The following is a 16,613-nucleotide window of genomic DNA, read 5'->3' on the forward strand; positions in this document are numbered from 1 at the left end:
TTTTCTCACTACAATTTCCTTACTTCTTTTCTTACTTACCCTTTCCTTGTTTCTTCTTTTCTTACTACCCTTTCCTTGCTTCTTTTTGCCTTAGTAGGTAGGTACCTATACTCTTTCCTTGCTCCTTCTTCTTTCTACCCTTTCTTTGCTTCTTCTTTTCTTACTACCCTTTCCCTATTGTTCTAAGCTGACAGACTAAAGAGAGACTTATTTTCGACGTATCTTATATTTCCTATATATTCTGTCAAGATTCCAAAGCTTTCTGTGATTAAGTGGAAAGTTTTAGCTTTCCAACTTTCCATATTTTTAGTCTCGAGTCTTGACTTCCCAAGAGCAGACTACTCGTCTAGCTTCCCAGCCTGATACTAATATCCGAAGACCCTAAATAGTAATACTTACTTTACTTTACGTGTCCAGGGTCACCAAACAAATGCCGTCATATTGAGTCCTGTCAGATGCGTAGAATTGTAGATAAGGTGGATACCTACATGGTTGTGGATCTTCTTATTTACCATCACTTTAATATTGTTTGTCGATTTCTTTTTGTTTCGTACCTATCCATATGTTAGGTACCTACTTGAAAAATAATCAATAAATACCATAAAATGGACCAAAACAGTAGTAGGTAGGTAGGTAGGTAGGTATAGTAATACTTACTTTACTTTACGTGTCCAGGGTCACCAAACAAATGCCGTCATATTGAGTCCTGTCAGATGCGTTGATTATATAGTAATAGTACCTAGATAGAGTATCTGGAAACGGTCGATCCATAAATTTTGTGACAAGATGGTGATTAAGTCCGAATTTTATTGCTGAACTTCACATGTGGTGTCATGAACAACATCTGAAATATTTCAGCGAAGTGATTTTAATGGTCCATTTTAGGGCTATTAAAATCTATTAAGTACATAGGTACCTACGAGCAGCTACATGGTTTTAACATCGGTATAAAAAGGTGGTATAAGTTCTTATTTACTTTTGAGCTTTATAGCTGTACTTGTGTTCATATCTATTTACATCGTGTAGGTAGTATATGTTCGTGAAGGTATAGGTCTCTATATTTGAATAGGTAGCTTTGGGTAGTTAATTATGATTTATTCATGTAAATATAGCTGATCTTTATTACATTCTTACCACCTGGACCATTATTTATTTAATGTCTTGCTCCAGGTATGCAATAAAAATAAAGATCTACCAGTGTGAATGCAAGATATGCGAAAATATCGCCCAGATTAGATTTAAGAAATGAGAAATCTGAGCTAAAAAATCTGGTGTGAACATCACACGACTTTCTATTACATTTGCAGAATACGTAGGTATTTGAAAAGAAATAGAAAATAAAAAAAACACCCTAAAGACTTTTGTCCCGAGGGAATTGGACATCATAAAGTGAGACTCTAACCAATTTAGATTTACCATTATGAACAGATGAGCTATGTACACATCTCACATGTTTACTTTCTACACATTTATTTTATTTACCAGGACGTTAGTTCGACTACAAACCTACTGAACTTATCTATTAGAATGTTGGCTATATGAAGTCAATCCATGTGTCGTACGTTCTATCTCTTGGTTGAAGTTTGTGGTATGGCGTGTTGGCGTGATTGGTAGCCAAAACCTCTCACTGATGACGAAAGAGAGCTTTGCCCTACTAGATCAGCTGATATTAATTGCCGTTCGTTCCTCCAACAAAATCAACATGGGTTAGAAAGATGACTGACAGTGGGCAGAAGTTGATGAGAGTGATGGTTTTCTGGTGGTTGATACTAGCTTTGAGGACTTTTAAGAGGAATGTTGATTGTCAGACTGTGTTTTTGAATTCTTGTCACAAACGTCGTTAATTCATAACTCGCTAAATTACATCACTTGACTTGGACTCGAACCATCAACCTACAGTTCTCGGGGAGAATATGAAGTACTCCGCGTTATCCACTACATCACTGAGGTTAAATAGGTCCATTACTGGACAGTTGGACACACCTGCCAAAGCCTCACAAACGTTGATAACAACGACGGAACGTGCCCTATCTCCTATCTTGAACTTGATAACACCAGTTAACTTTTAGAACATGATCACACACCTTGCTAAAAGCTAGTCCTAGGCAAAACCTGCTAGTAAAGTTTCATACTGGTCTATATCTTTATGATTTCTTACTGGACCGAAGTCCACATCTTGGTGAGTGAATGAGTGCCTTGATAATTGTTTAGAAACAATTATACGAGTTCTAGGCAAGGATCAGACAAATGAAATAAAAGTGGCACACCCTGCTAAAAGCTAGTCCTAAGCAAAACCTGCTAGTAAAGTTTCATACTAGTAACTAGTCCATATCTTTATGATTTCTTACTGGACCGTAGTCCATATCTTGGTGAGTGAATGAGTGCCTTGATAATTGTTTAGAAACAATTATACGAGTTCTAGGCAAGGATCAGACAAATGAAATAAAAGTGAAAACAGAGCGAGCACTTACCTGAAAGAGTATGTTAAGGTAATACCTATATTAGCTATTGGAGACTAGGTATGAAAAAAAAAACCTTAATACGAGTACATAACATAACGTAGAGGTACCTAAACTATTTACCTATTTAGGGAACTGAGAGACAAGTCTTCAAGTCTTCAGATTCGTATAGTTATAGGAAAACTAACTGTTCTCAGGTCTGTTTATAGGGAGTTCATCCGGCTTCATAAAGATTCCAAAAAGATACCGTTTCTTTATTCTGCTATTGCCACTCGGCGAAAGCTAAAGCCGCTAACAACAACAACATCCGGCCTCATTTTCCGTAGGCTCCTGAAGAGGGCCTAGAGTTGTATTTTTTTTTCTTTTTTTAGAATTTAAGCAAGGTTTTCATTATTTATAAAAAATTGCACCTATTTTGTACCAAATACATGGGACCTTGTTTAGACTGCGGGAGTAAAGGGACTTTTCAGTCTCATTCTAGCAGTGTAAACACTAAACAGGGTATATTCTATTCTAGAACCAGAAGAAAGTAAAATAGACTAATACCCAAGTTGTATTTTCCTTTTGGAAACGGAACGGATTCCGATGGCGCGCCATGACGCCATCTCGGATTTCCTATGGAGGGAAGGGACGACGGAGGGACGTTCAAACCGCATTGAGCTGAGGGCGAAAATCTCGATGATCTTTTCTCTCCCCTCTACCCTGTTTTTAGCCTTGGGCTGGTGTACGGCCCTGACTGTTCCCATTATAGACTGCCATTTCGATGATGGTCCGAGGACATTTCGCTTTTCTGTCAAGGTCACGTCCCATGTCCTACATGCCAATTATACGGACAGTCATGCCAAATTGTTAAATGGTTGACAAATAGAGAAAACTCTCCTGGTGCCCGCAATCCAAATGACAATGTGACAAACGGACAAACCTACTAATGTGTGTGTCACATGGGATAGTGTGTGGATACGTACACTTAGGTACAGTGAAACCTCGATATAACGAAAAATAGATATTTTTTTTATTAGAGTGCAAAAAAAAACAAAAGATTGTTGTAAAATAGATATTAAACCTACATGTAATGAAATTTTGGGCATTTCCCTTGGACTTCGTTATATCGAGGTTCCACTGTATGCGTACATATTTCACTATTCTTATTTGACCAAACGAAACAAGATGTATAACTTTTAACAAGCTGTTGTTGTTTAATATCTAAATAACTTCTTCTTCTTCTTCTTCTTCTTCTTCTTCTTCTTCTTCTTCTTCTTCTTCTTCTTCTTCTTCTTCTTCTTCTTAAAAATCATATGAGTGTAATATAGAATGTCAAATATTTTTAATACTTCTTGCCTGAAAATAGCATACCTACAGCATTAGTATAGACATACAGTGTATTGATAATAATCTTAGGATACCATTTGTACTGATGATAAGTATCTGTCTGATCTGGGTATGATTTCTCCTGGGAGATCCCAAGTTTGAAATACTTGAGATCACTCAGTGTCCAGCGAATTATGGGCTTGTGCCATACACATAAGCATCTCCCCATTCAAGGAGGTCTAAGAAAGGAGGACATTTTTTCAATAGAAAAACCCAGTAATATCAGTATGGAAAATGGCCCTTCTTTCAGAGGATCTCCTCGTTGGTAATCCATTAGCTGTTTGTCAAATTCTCGAGCAGAAAGAAGGCTGAGTACAAAGAAGTGCAAAGTACAAGGTCATTTTTTCAAGAAACCATCAAACCCAAGCCAAGGGACTGCATTCCAGGGAACCGGGTTTAGTCCCCGAAAATATCCCTCTCTCCGCCCCATACCGAAACACAAGGTAAAGAGCTATGTAGTTGAAGAGCTATAAAGCACGATTTTGTAAAAGTGGCTAAAAAACTCCCAGCTAGTCATCAATGGTTTTACCTATACGGTCCTGTGGTCTGTAGTGAGCCTGTGGTAGTGTGGTACAAGGACTACAAGGACTATGAGGTGAGGTGCGAGGTTTGGTGCAACAGGCCAAGAAACGTTGAGAATCACTCCCCAAAAACACAATGGGCAGTCAATTAGTCACCATGAGCTTCAAGCTCGAGCCGAAACCATTAGAAATAGAAGTATAGGAACTATAGGAACGTATCAGAAAACAGAATAGTAAATTAGAAGTGTGTGAAATATACTGGGTAGTCCAAGCATAATGGGCAGTTTTTGTTTGGAAAATTACCTACCATCAGAATATCACACATTTTAATTGTCTTTTTTAAACAGATTCCTAAGGTTCGTTCTTGAAACAGGTTACTGTCTTCCATCCTGTGCTGTCCTCTCTCTCTCTCTCTCTCTCTCTCTCTCTTCGATTTCGGAACGGTAATAGGTACCTCTGCTGTTGCAGTTCTCTCTATTAAACCTGAAAGACAATCAAATATTATGATCTCATGAGAATTTCGAATGAAAGACTTGCTCATGGGGGGAAAAAATGGAACGGGGCACTTTTAGTGGAAAATCCCTGTTTCTTGGTCCACCTTGTAGATATAATATAACTAAAATTGTAAAGTATAAGGAGCCATAATACCCTCAGCAGATGAGAAGCTTGAAAGTCAAAGCAACATGTAAATCTAGACCATGTTGTGTCTAGAGTAAAGTATTGGTTCAGATGTCTTCGCCCACATTAGTCTGGTCTCTGGTTCTGGTAGCTATCGGGTATCAGCTACTTGTAGTGCTCAGATGAAGCACTTGCCGTGGTATATGAATACTTTTATTTTACGTAGATTCTAGGTACATTATCTCCCGAAAACTTCATTCCAAATTTTCACGGTAAAATGTTAGATCAGTGCTTTGATGACTTCTACAAATTCTATACCTATTACATCTGGTTTTACAAAAGTCGAAGCCCTCTGAAATATGGTCAAAAGTAGGTAGCTCTAAAAATTCTTGGGTATAAAAATATAGGTACGTAATTAAGTATTTAGGTGAATTTGTTGATGTCTAACTGCCTAGATTTTTAAAGAATCATCTGTGATTCACCAGTAGGTAATGAGTGGCATTTCCTTGCATTTCCATACATTTCCGTACCACTATCAATAAAATTATAAAATTTATGGTATCTTGGTGACATTATCGGAAGATTGGTATCACAATGACCTCCCGTATGACCCGAGTGTCATCAAGATCTCCAGATTCCAGATGAGCATGCAACATTGCAGCATGCAAGCTCGATGTGTCCAAGTAATAAGAACTCGAGACTTTAGGTCGCACATAAATATCTGATCCTTTCTGTGATACATTGTACAGACAGGGTGGGAGATGGAGACGATTGGATTGAAGAACATCACATGCCTACAGGAAAATCGTTCTATGGTTTTACGTACCTACATTGAAGCAACAAATGCATCTTGATTGATGTCTCAAGAACTTTGTGAAGGTCCTCTATCAACAAATGCATGTCACACCAGGATTGCATACCCAGATACAAAGTCTCACTATGCCTCTGGAAGTCTTGTGAAAATCAGACATCTCAGGACTTTCATGAAAAAACTCATTTCGTATAAGCTTAACCAAAATTTTAGGGCTGTTTACCCCTAATTCTAATTCTCAAAGTGCCTTTTTTGTGTACGAAAAAGAAAAAACTCTTTTACACTCGAGTATAAACTATAAATTGATTGAACACAAAATTACCAACATATTTTCGTTACTCCCTGTATATTGTGTACACTTGGCTGTGATACATTATATTGAGACCCCCTGACCTTTGCTGTGACTTGCGGCGGGTCTCTTTACATCCAACTGTGACAATATGACCTCCTTCGCATGTGAAGGTCACGGTATAGTCAATCCTGTATGACCTAGCGAGAGACTGCAAGCACACTTCTGTAATGCCAATAACTTTCCCCGTGACATTGGCTTTGTGAAGTCATTAAATTATTTATATGATTATCGGTTATAATAAGCATGGGGTATTGGCATAGCCAGGATATAATTGCACCAGAATGTGTACTTCAACCACAGCACCATATAGTCCAGAGAGGTCAACAAAAGACAAACTCTCTAATTCTTTACCGCGGCGCGACGACTGGATTGTGGATTCACCAGATCAAATTGGTAAATCTGGACATTGAATTATGAAAACCTGCTGGCGTGACAGCCTGACAGCCTAGATTCCTAGAGCCTTCAGGATCGAAAGATTCGAAACTGAATCCTAGGGTAAGCAGTCAACAACATTCTCATAGCGAGGACCAATGTTCAAATTAGAGAAAGGACTAAAACAAGGAGATACAGCTTCAGCGAAAATCTTCAATTCCAGAGAGGTCAGCAAAAGACAAACTCTCTCTGGATTGTGGATTCACCAGATCAAATCGGTAAATCTGGACATGGAATTATGAAAACCTGCTGGCGTGAGAGCCTAGATTCCTAGAGCCTTGAGGATCGAAAGATTCGAAACTGAATCCTAGGGTAAGCCGTCAACAACATTCTCATAGCGAGGACCAATGTTCAAATTAGAGAAAGGACTAAAACAAGGAGATACAGCTTCAGCGAAAATCTTCAATTCAGTCATACACAGTAGGTACCTATAAGCACCTGAATAAAAATAATGTGCATATATATATCTAGGACTTGGGTACATAATTTACCTATAAGTCTAAAGTCAACAGGAGGGATTAGGAAAGTAAATACGGAGGTATTGAACGTTGATCACGAACCACCCTGTATACTTATTTGTAAACTTTACCTATGAAATATATAAGACCTTGTTTAGACTGCGGGAGTAAAGGGACTTTTCAGTCTGTGAAGTCAATTAATTATTTATATGATTATCGGTTATAATAAGCTTGGGGTATTGGCATAGCCAGGAAATAATTGCACCAGAATGTGTACTTCAACCACAGCACCATAGTCCAGAGAGGTCAACAAAAGACAAACTCTCTAATTCTTTACCGCGGCGCGACGACTGGATTCTCTGGATTGTGGATTCACCAGATCAAATTGGTAAATCTGGACATGGAATTATGAAAACCTGCTGGCGTGACAGCCTAGATTCCTAGAGCCTTCAGGATCGAAAGATTCGAAACTGAATCCTAGGGTAAGCCGTCAACAACATTCTCATAGCGAGGACCAGAGAAAGGACTAAAACAAGGAGATACAGCTTCAGCGAAAATCTTCAATTCAGTCATACACAGTAGGTACCTATAAGCTCCTGAATAAAAATAATGTGCATATATTGTATATCTAGGACTTGGGTACATAATTTACCTATAAGTCTAAAGTCAACAGGAGGGATTAGGAAAGTAAATACGGAGGTAGTTAACAATTTGGAGTCTAAAGTCGAAACCGTTTTCACAAGCCAATTACATTTGGATCTCCCATGGATCATAATAAGAACTGCATTACTTTCTCTGGCAATACTTCAATAATAGAAAATCGCGATTTGTGCAAATTTTTGTAGAGCAAATTTTTTCGAGAGAATACATTTTTTCAATTAAAATTTTATGCTGATTCCAAAAATTAAATAAAAAATGGGGGTTCCCATAAAAGTGACCTATATTTGGCATGAACGTTAACAATTTGGAGTCTAAAGTCGAAACCCTTTTCACAAGCCAATTACATTTGGATCTCCCATGGATCATAATAAGAACTGCATTACTTTCTCTGGCAATACTTCAATAATATTTAGACGAACGTTAATAATTTGGAGTCTAAAGTCTAAACCGTTTTCACAAGCCAATTACATTTGGATCTCCCATGGATCATAATAAGAACTGCATTACTTTCTCTGGCAATACTTCAATAATATTTAGATTCAGATGATCCTGCATAATCCTGAGATGCACATCAAACGAGAAAGGATTCATACAACCAATTAGGCTGGTACGCCTCGGGAATGGCACTCAAATGTTTTCGTACTGAAATAGTCTTGGAGAGACAAATTCTGCGAGCTGAATCTTCTGCTGAAGCGTTTAGGTTGCCAGCACTTCTGTACAGTTCAGCGGGTTCAGCCCTATAAAAACATGTACATAATTTTGCCATTAATTCCGAAAGGATCCATCAAAACAATTGCGTCAAACATCTATGAGAAATGGGACACATCCACTAAAAATGGATTAGATTACCTACAAGAGAAATTTGGAACATCCACCAAAACGAAATAGTCTTGGAGAGACAATTCTGCGAGCTGAATCTTCTGATGAAGCGTTTAGGTTGCCAGCACTTCTGTACAGTTCAGCGGGTTTAGCCCTATAAAAACATTTACATAATTTTGCCATTAATTCCGAAAGGATCCATCAAAACGATTGCGTCAAACATCTATGAGAAATGGGACACATCCACTAAAAATGGATTAGATTACCTACAAGAGAAATTTGGAACATCCACCAAAATATTACAAGTAGATATTAACTGGCGTGCTCAGGCCGGAACTTGGCCTGGCGCACTGCCGTGCGCCTAGATTCAGTCACGACTCAGGAGCCAAAACACCGGCCACTTTGAAACTCAAGAAGGTACCAAATAACTTCTCCGCTCCGGTTGCAGCACCTTGGAATCGTAGTAGCGCAGCTTAGCGCGGAGTTGCGCGATGCCACCTGAAAATTCAAACCTGTGAAAATGATAAAGACCTCTCATACGGAGTCGCGTTATCCTATATTCTGAGAGATGATCATTTTCATGTGCGGCAGGCCTAAAGCTTTCTTTAATTTTCGGCCTGAAAATTCAAACCTGTGAAAATGATACAGACCTCTCATACGGAGTCGCGTTATCCTATATTCTGAGAGATGATCATTTTCATGTGCGGCAGGCCTAAAGCTTTCTTTAATTTTCGTAAAGCCCTCACGAGTTCTTATTCCATGTGCATCCCGCCTGATTACCATAAGAACCTCAAAACAAAATAAAACCTATGAGTTATAAGCCTCATTATTTCACTATCATGGACCTGACCTGACTTGGTAAAGGCTGACTCAGGCTCATCATTATATTTTAATGAGAGCATGCGATGCTATATCATCAGCAAACAGGTGACCAGTTTATTGAAGAGGCCGCCCCACCTGGAGAGTCTTGAGTGATAGCTTACTTTAGCCCGTAAGAGCCGAACTTTTTTTCCCGGATTGAATCTTGCTGAAATTTGACCGCTTCTAACTCCGGACCGGTACTGAGTAAACATGTCAAAAAATAGTGAAAATAGTAGGAAATTTTGTTTTCTAACTAATAGACGCATTCTCGGAGCACTCTGACGTGGAGCGATTGAGATATTGGCGAAAAAGAGAGAAGGGTTTGGTCAAGTTTGGTGTGACTTTAATGTAGGCCTGGACTCTCATGGGTTAGAGACCCGACGAGAAGGTTCCAGCTTGTATTAACTCTGCAAAGTAACTTTACATAATGTAGGTAATTAAATTCAATTAAACGGTAAACGCTTCTATATAATTATGTGCGGACTTCATCAGAAGATGGGCTGATATGATATATGATTCCATCCCATAAACCGTAGTCATCAAAGGGAAATTTAAATCTCTGATGTTACTCTTATCAGGATTTCTTAAACTTTTTACCAAGAGAGGAAATTACCACAATGAATGGCACAGAGCAATGGGCAGTGGCAGTGGGTACTTTGCACAAGTCGTCATGTCCATCCGATATTCCCTAAAAGAGACATTTGGTGTTCCAACATTATAAAAACAAAATAATAAATTTTAGCACACTTTAATAATACTGACCTCTTTAATTTCATGAATGTCATTGGGAGTCTCAGAAACGTGTGATATTCGGTGTTCGCACTGCAGGGGTATCAACAAGGTAGATCGTGCGAAATATCAACAAGGATCGTAAATATTGGCTTTTTAGTTTTATTTTCATCCCAAAAAGGAGATCGGTGTCAGATGAAAGAGCGTGGGAGGCAGTGTTAGAGGTTACAAGATACTTTATTGTACAAGATACTTTATTATACGACCAGTGGTTCTCAAACCCTTAGGAGGTTTGATAGAGGGAACTTTAAGTGCTAAGGTCTTTATCTTTACGTCTCGAAAGCGAAGAGAGAAGCCGTTCCGACTCGGAACTTCCAAGAACAACCCTTATCAGTTTAGCATAAAATCCGTCCCGGGCGGGAATCAAACCCACAACCTAGTATTTATACTCATAAGCCAAGTTTGATGGAGTCGAAATCTAAGTACTACTTACAAGGCAGACGCACTACCCTCCAAGCTAACCAGGCCTCACATGGTGATTTCTGCCGTCAGCGGCGATAGCACGTTTAATACATCAATTCCTCTAAGTCAACGAAGTTAAGATACGTTGCACATAATTTGATATCCAGATGGATGACAATCTAGGCATTCTGGCCTGGATTTTTCCGGTCCTACTTAGGATGGGCGAGGTTGTGTGAGCATGCAGGCGGGTGGCTTGTCACCAAATTTAGGTTAAAATCCCCGTCTCTAAAAGCATTAGGTAGCAGTTGTACAGTGACGTTTTTTTTTTTTTTTTTTTTTTTTTTTTTTAAAGTTTTTAAGGGGGGAATCGCAATTTTTTTGGCCTTTTTCTCCCGAAAATCGAAGAGAGAAGGAGACAGGGAAGGATGACAAAAGCCGAGCCCGTTCGAGAAACGAACATCATCCACTAGGGAAAAATCCCGCCCGTGGCCGGTCGAATCGACGCGGCCTCGATACCTTCATTCAGGGTAGACCGCACTACCATATCTAACTAAACTAGCTGGTAACATGTGACGTTTAATCAGTCCCCCCACCTAATGATTTTGCAATTTTGTTTTATGCTAAGGACTCGTAGAGTTTTTGTAGCGGGTTCTGTTCATTTTTTACTGTATTAAAAATCGGCTTTCATGTTGAACGCAAGAGTGGGGTTTACCGGATTTAAAGGGAACGCACTAAATTCGCTGATAGAGTTGGTCAATAAACCTACAAACAATATACGATTTGAATGATTTAATTGGCTGCTGTTAGCTTCTGGTACAGAGGGCCTATCCCTGGGTAAGGTAGTACTAAGGCGAAGCCTTCACAAGATGTTAACTTACCGGGCTTCTCCGCGCGCACCGTATTGCTTGGTCGATACATTTTTGGAACACCACGCCCGACAGCCGTAGAGTAGATACAAGCTGTTAAAAGAGACCGGATACGTAATATCTAATATCCCGTACTCTTACCAGGCCGATAGCCACGAAGAACAACACAAATAAATAACCTAGATAGTAAATCTTCGCGTTTTTTGAGTTTATTCTTTAGTTCATTTATGAGGATATGAGTGGGACTCAAGAACCGGACCAGCCTAGTTAGCTTGGTTGGTAGCCCCATACCAGTAGATAAAAGTTGGTTTCCAAATAAAAATTTGGATCCTGGATTCAAGAATCCATGTCTAATTTGGTAGGTATACCTATGTAGTTGTCATTTTCCTACATTCCTTCTGTATAGGTAATTAGGTACATAAGTAGTCACCTATCCACTGTCTATCAGTAGAAATCTATGTAGAAAATTTGATTTTCTTCACAATCAGATAAAGAGGCAGGCCGTTATCTCGATTCTATTAGAGGGACTGGGTACTGATAGCATACATTACAGTGCGTTATAATTGCATTGGCCACTTTCCAAAGGCATCACCAATGTGTCCAGTGTGAATTATTCGTACAAGGACATGAGGAGTCAAGGATTGTGGATTGTAGGCTTTTTGTCGACTAGATTTTAAATTTAATGTAGGTATAGGACGTGTAAGTAGGTAATCGAGCAATGTTAACCGTTTGACTTTGAATTCATTAGTTTAGAAAGTGATTTAGCGTTTTCAAGCCTGGTGTAACGGAGCAGGACCCTGTCATATGGATCTAGTGATGTATTAGGTCTTGAAAATAATTAGAAAAAATAGAAGTCAGTGGGTAATGGAAGAATAGGAAGTACAAAAAGCAGAAAACGTAGTAGAGAATACGAGGAAAAGGCTAACAATCGGGAGTAGAAAGAAAGAAAATGGTGAGATTACGACAGCTATATTACCCAAAGTGAAGACAGATAGAAATAGAAGAAAGCCAGCTAACCTTATACCAGCTATGTTTCGGACAAAATCCTCCCCGGGCGGGAGTCGAACCCGCGACCAGCGCTTACAAGGGAGACACGGTACCCTCCAAGCTAACTAGGCTGGCATCTCTTTTTCTTTGGTTCTTAACTTTGCACCACCCGGTTCTTTGAGTAAGTCACTTAATACTGGGCGAAATTGTTGACTCACTGCACATGTTGAGATAAACTAATAAAGCACTGCATCATCCCAATGCCCGCTAGGATAAGGATAATCTTTCTCATCTGGCTAAAGATCGTAAACCGAGAGAAATTGAAGTAATTATGTAAATAATGACACAGATCCGATGAGGTATAGGGAGCTTCTCATGTATAGATGACGAGACATAACAACCAGTTGGCTCCTAATGAAGAGATTGGGGGTTCAAATTTCGGGCCAGGCGGACTTATCTTGCTCACACTATACCTTTGTACATTATTTGAATATGGTTCTCTATGAAAAGCAAAGAGTACTAGAGGCATTATCTGGTAATTGACCCTGCACCCAAAAAATAAGGAGGGATTTTACTCGATTATAATTTATTACTTCTGTTCTTGATCCAAAGCTTAAATAGGAAATGCTGGTATTCAGAATCATAACTAGGTCAGTAAGGCTTAACAATTGGTTGTGAGGTTTCTTTTTTTGCAAAATTGTAAGATGGAATGTCGGTGATCCCAGACTGTACCCATAAGGACACCCCCTTTGCCCCCTAGAGGGGCCGTTTGAAAGAAGCTCAACACATCGACACTCCTTCCTCCTCATCAATTCCCAAAGTATGAAGTTTTGACCAAACTCAGAGGTTAGAGGTCCTCCTATTGCAACTTGAAAGACAATCCACAAGGAAAAAAATGATAATTATAGGTTATCAACAGCAACAGACTGCGAATTCTCTCTTCATAGAGGTACTCTCATAGAGGGTATAGATATTCATAGAGGATATAGGTACTCATATTGCGGTATCCATGTCAAGATGGGAGAGAACCTGAGACGCGCAAAGCACGGCGGCCGACATTGCAATTTTCACTTTTACTTTAACTTGAGTAACTTCACCTACATGATCACTCGAGTCCAGAATGTTGTATTATGTTACCCACGTACATGTATGAATTCTTCTTCAATACTTGAAGTTCAAGTTGATATATGAGCTACAGGGTGTTTTACTTTCAATTTATTCTGTACCAAATACACAAGACCTTGTTTAGACTGCGGGAGTAAAGGGACTTTTCAGTCTCATTTCGGCAGTATAAACAGGGTATATTCTATTATCTATTCTATTCTATTCTTATGATGTCAAGAGTTGATTATGTCTAACAATGTGTTAACTTTGTTTCTGATTTCAGAGGAGCACAGGATGGTGTGGATCATCCTGACAGGCGCTCTTCATGTGTTACTTTGTATAGTACCATCCACTCCTACCTCAATGAGAAATAGTAAGTTATACCTACCAACTCTTGATACAATCAGACAAAGCACTTACTCGTATATTAGTAAGTTATAAACCTGAAAAAGAAAAGTAGGTAAAGTATTGGAAATTATACCTAAGCATTTGAGGATTTCAGGTATTGGAAATCATACCCAAGTACCTCGAGTGAGAATTTATAAAAACCAGGTATATACAATAGACTCCTTTAATTGAAACAAACTTGATGAGTGCCCATGTAGATACCTAATAACCTACCTACTGCTTTATTTTTTACCAATACTTACCCCAGTCCGGTGTATAGCTAGTGGCTAGGCGACGCTGATGCTGATCTACATAGGTAACTATTTCCCCCCTTAATACTGTCAGTTGGTGTTAGGGGACACTTTCTCACATCCTTCCTTGTGTCGCCAGGTCTCAAGATCAACCCCAAGCCCTGCTCTGTGAACAGTGTGGAGGGGAGGTGCATGTTTGTCTGGGAGTGTATCAACACGGACGGTCATCATTTGGGTATGTGCGTGGACACGTTCATGTTCGGTAGCTGCTGCTCCCACAATGTGACCAAGAACGAGATCTCTCCCCTCGCCCAGGAGAAAACCTCCCCTACACTGCTCTACACGAAACCTTCCACCCCTCATAAAACATCCCCTACCGTGCACAAACATACAACTTCTATGAAACCTACGCCTACCACGACCATACTGTATAGCAAACCTTACCGGCAGACGCCAAGACCAATGCTGTCCTACTACTCTCACAAGGACATTTCCAGTAAGAACACAACGCAGCGACCTTATGTGAAGCCGCTCAAAGAATCACTTGGCAGACCGGTCAATGTGTACAGCAACAATGAGAAAGTCGATGACTTTAGCACGGAGAGTGTGAATAGGTGAGTAACAAAGTAATCTCAAGTAATCTGATGCACGAGAGATGGTAGCAGAATGCGGCACAGAGATTTATGTTGATATCACGTAAGTAATAAAATTAATGCCCCCCGTACAAGACGTGACATTTCAACGAATGAGGTCCACGCTCATGTGGTAGCAGCACTAAAACATTGATATCTAATCAGATAAGTACTCACCTCATCCTGATCCCAACCATTTAATTCTATGTAAGAAGCCTCCAGAATTTGACGAGCCCCTTTGCGAAACGACACATAAACATAACTATAACAAAACTAACAATAAATAAACAACAACAACAACAACAAACAAATGACAAGACAACTTCATCTTGAGCACAATTTCACAATATTGTTCCCCAGCTCGGTATAAAAAGACACCGTATATTCTATTCTATTCTATTCTTATATGATGTCAAGAGTTGATTATGTCTAACAATGTGTTAACTTTGTTTCTGATTTCAGAGGAGCACAGGATGGTGTGGATCATCCTGACAGGCGCTCTTCATGTGTTACTTTGTATAGTACCATCCACTCCTACCTCAATGAGAAATAGTAAGTTATACCTACCAACTCTTGATACAATCAGGCATAGCACTTACTCGTATATTGGTAAGTTATAAACCTGAAAAAGAAAAGTAGGTATGTATTGGAAATTATACCTAAGCAATTGAGGATTTCAGGTAGTGGAAATCATACCCAAGTACCTTGAGTGAGAATTTATAAAAAACAGGTACATACAATAGACTTCTTTAGTTGAACCAAACTTGATGAGTGCCCATGTACTGCTTTATTTTTTACCATACTTACCCCAGTCCGGTGTATAGCTAGTGGCTAGGCGACGCCGATGCTGATCTACATAGGTAACTATTTCCCCCCTTAATACTGTCAGTTGGTGTTAGGTAAGTACCTCGAGTGAGAATTTATCCAGGTACATACAATAGACTCCTTTAGTTGAAACAAACTTGATGAGTGCCCATGTAGATACCTATTACCTACTAACTGCTTTATTTTTTGCCAATACTTACCCCAGTCCGGTATATAGCTAGAGGCTAGGCGACGCTGATGCTGATCTACATAGGTAACTATTTCCCCCCTTAATACTGTCAGTTGGTGTTAGGGGACACTTTCTCACATCCTTCCTTGTGTCGCCAGGTCTCAAGATCAACCCCAAGCCCTGCTCTGTGAACAGTGTGGAGGGGAGGTGCATGTTTGTCTGGGAGTGTATCAACACGGACGGTCATCATTTGGGTATGTGCGTGGACACGTTCATGTTCGGTAGCTGCTGCTCCCACAATGTGACCAAGAACGAGATCTCTCCCCTCGCCCAGGAGAAAACCTCCCCTACACTGCTCTACACGAAACCTTCCACCCCTCATAAAACATCCCCTACCGTGCACAAACATACAACTTCTATGAAACCTACGCCTACCACGACCATACTGTATAGCAAACCTTACCGGCAGACGCCAAGACCAATGCTGTCCTACTACTCTCACAAGGACATTTCCAGTAAGAACACAACGCAGCGACCTTATGTGAAGCCGCTCAAAGAATCACTTGGCAGACCGGTCAATGTGTACAGCAACAATGAGAAAGTCGATGACTTTAGCACGGAGAGTGTGAATAGGTGAGTAACAAAGTAATCTCAAGTAATCTGATGCACGAGAGATGGTAGCAGAATGCGGCACAGAGATTTATGTTGATATCACGTAGGTAGGTAATAAAATTAATGCCCCCCTTACAAGACGTGACATTTCAACGAATGAGGTCCACGCTCATGTGGTAGCAGCACTAAAACATTGATATCTAATCAGATAAGTACTCACCTCATCCTGA

At 39.7% G+C, this 16,613-nt stretch overlaps 1 protein-coding gene across 1 annotated transcript in view; it reads left to right on the top strand.

The window, feature by feature from the left end:
* Positions 1 to 16,613, top strand: part of LOC103524900 (serine proteinase stubble) — a 57,316-nt gene that overhangs the window by 35,141 nt on the left and 5,562 nt on the right. The window contains exons 2-5 of the mRNA XM_008489944.2: positions 13,791 to 13,880; positions 14,285 to 14,759; positions 15,240 to 15,329; positions 15,967 to 16,404. Coding sequence (XP_008488166.2) covers positions 13,802 to 13,880; positions 14,285 to 14,759; positions 15,240 to 15,329; positions 15,967 to 16,404 — 1,082 coding nt within the window. The 5' untranslated portion in view covers positions 13,791 to 13,801. The remainder of the gene's footprint in view (positions 1 to 13,790; positions 13,881 to 14,284; positions 14,760 to 15,239; positions 15,330 to 15,966; positions 16,405 to 16,613) is intronic.

This window comes from Diaphorina citri, unplaced genomic scaffold, assembly GCF_000475195.1.
Source record: "Diaphorina citri unplaced genomic scaffold, Diaci psyllid genome assembly version 1.1 scaffold124, whole genome shotgun sequence".
Lineage (NCBI taxonomy): Eukaryota > Metazoa > Arthropoda > Insecta > Hemiptera > Psyllidae > Diaphorina > Diaphorina citri.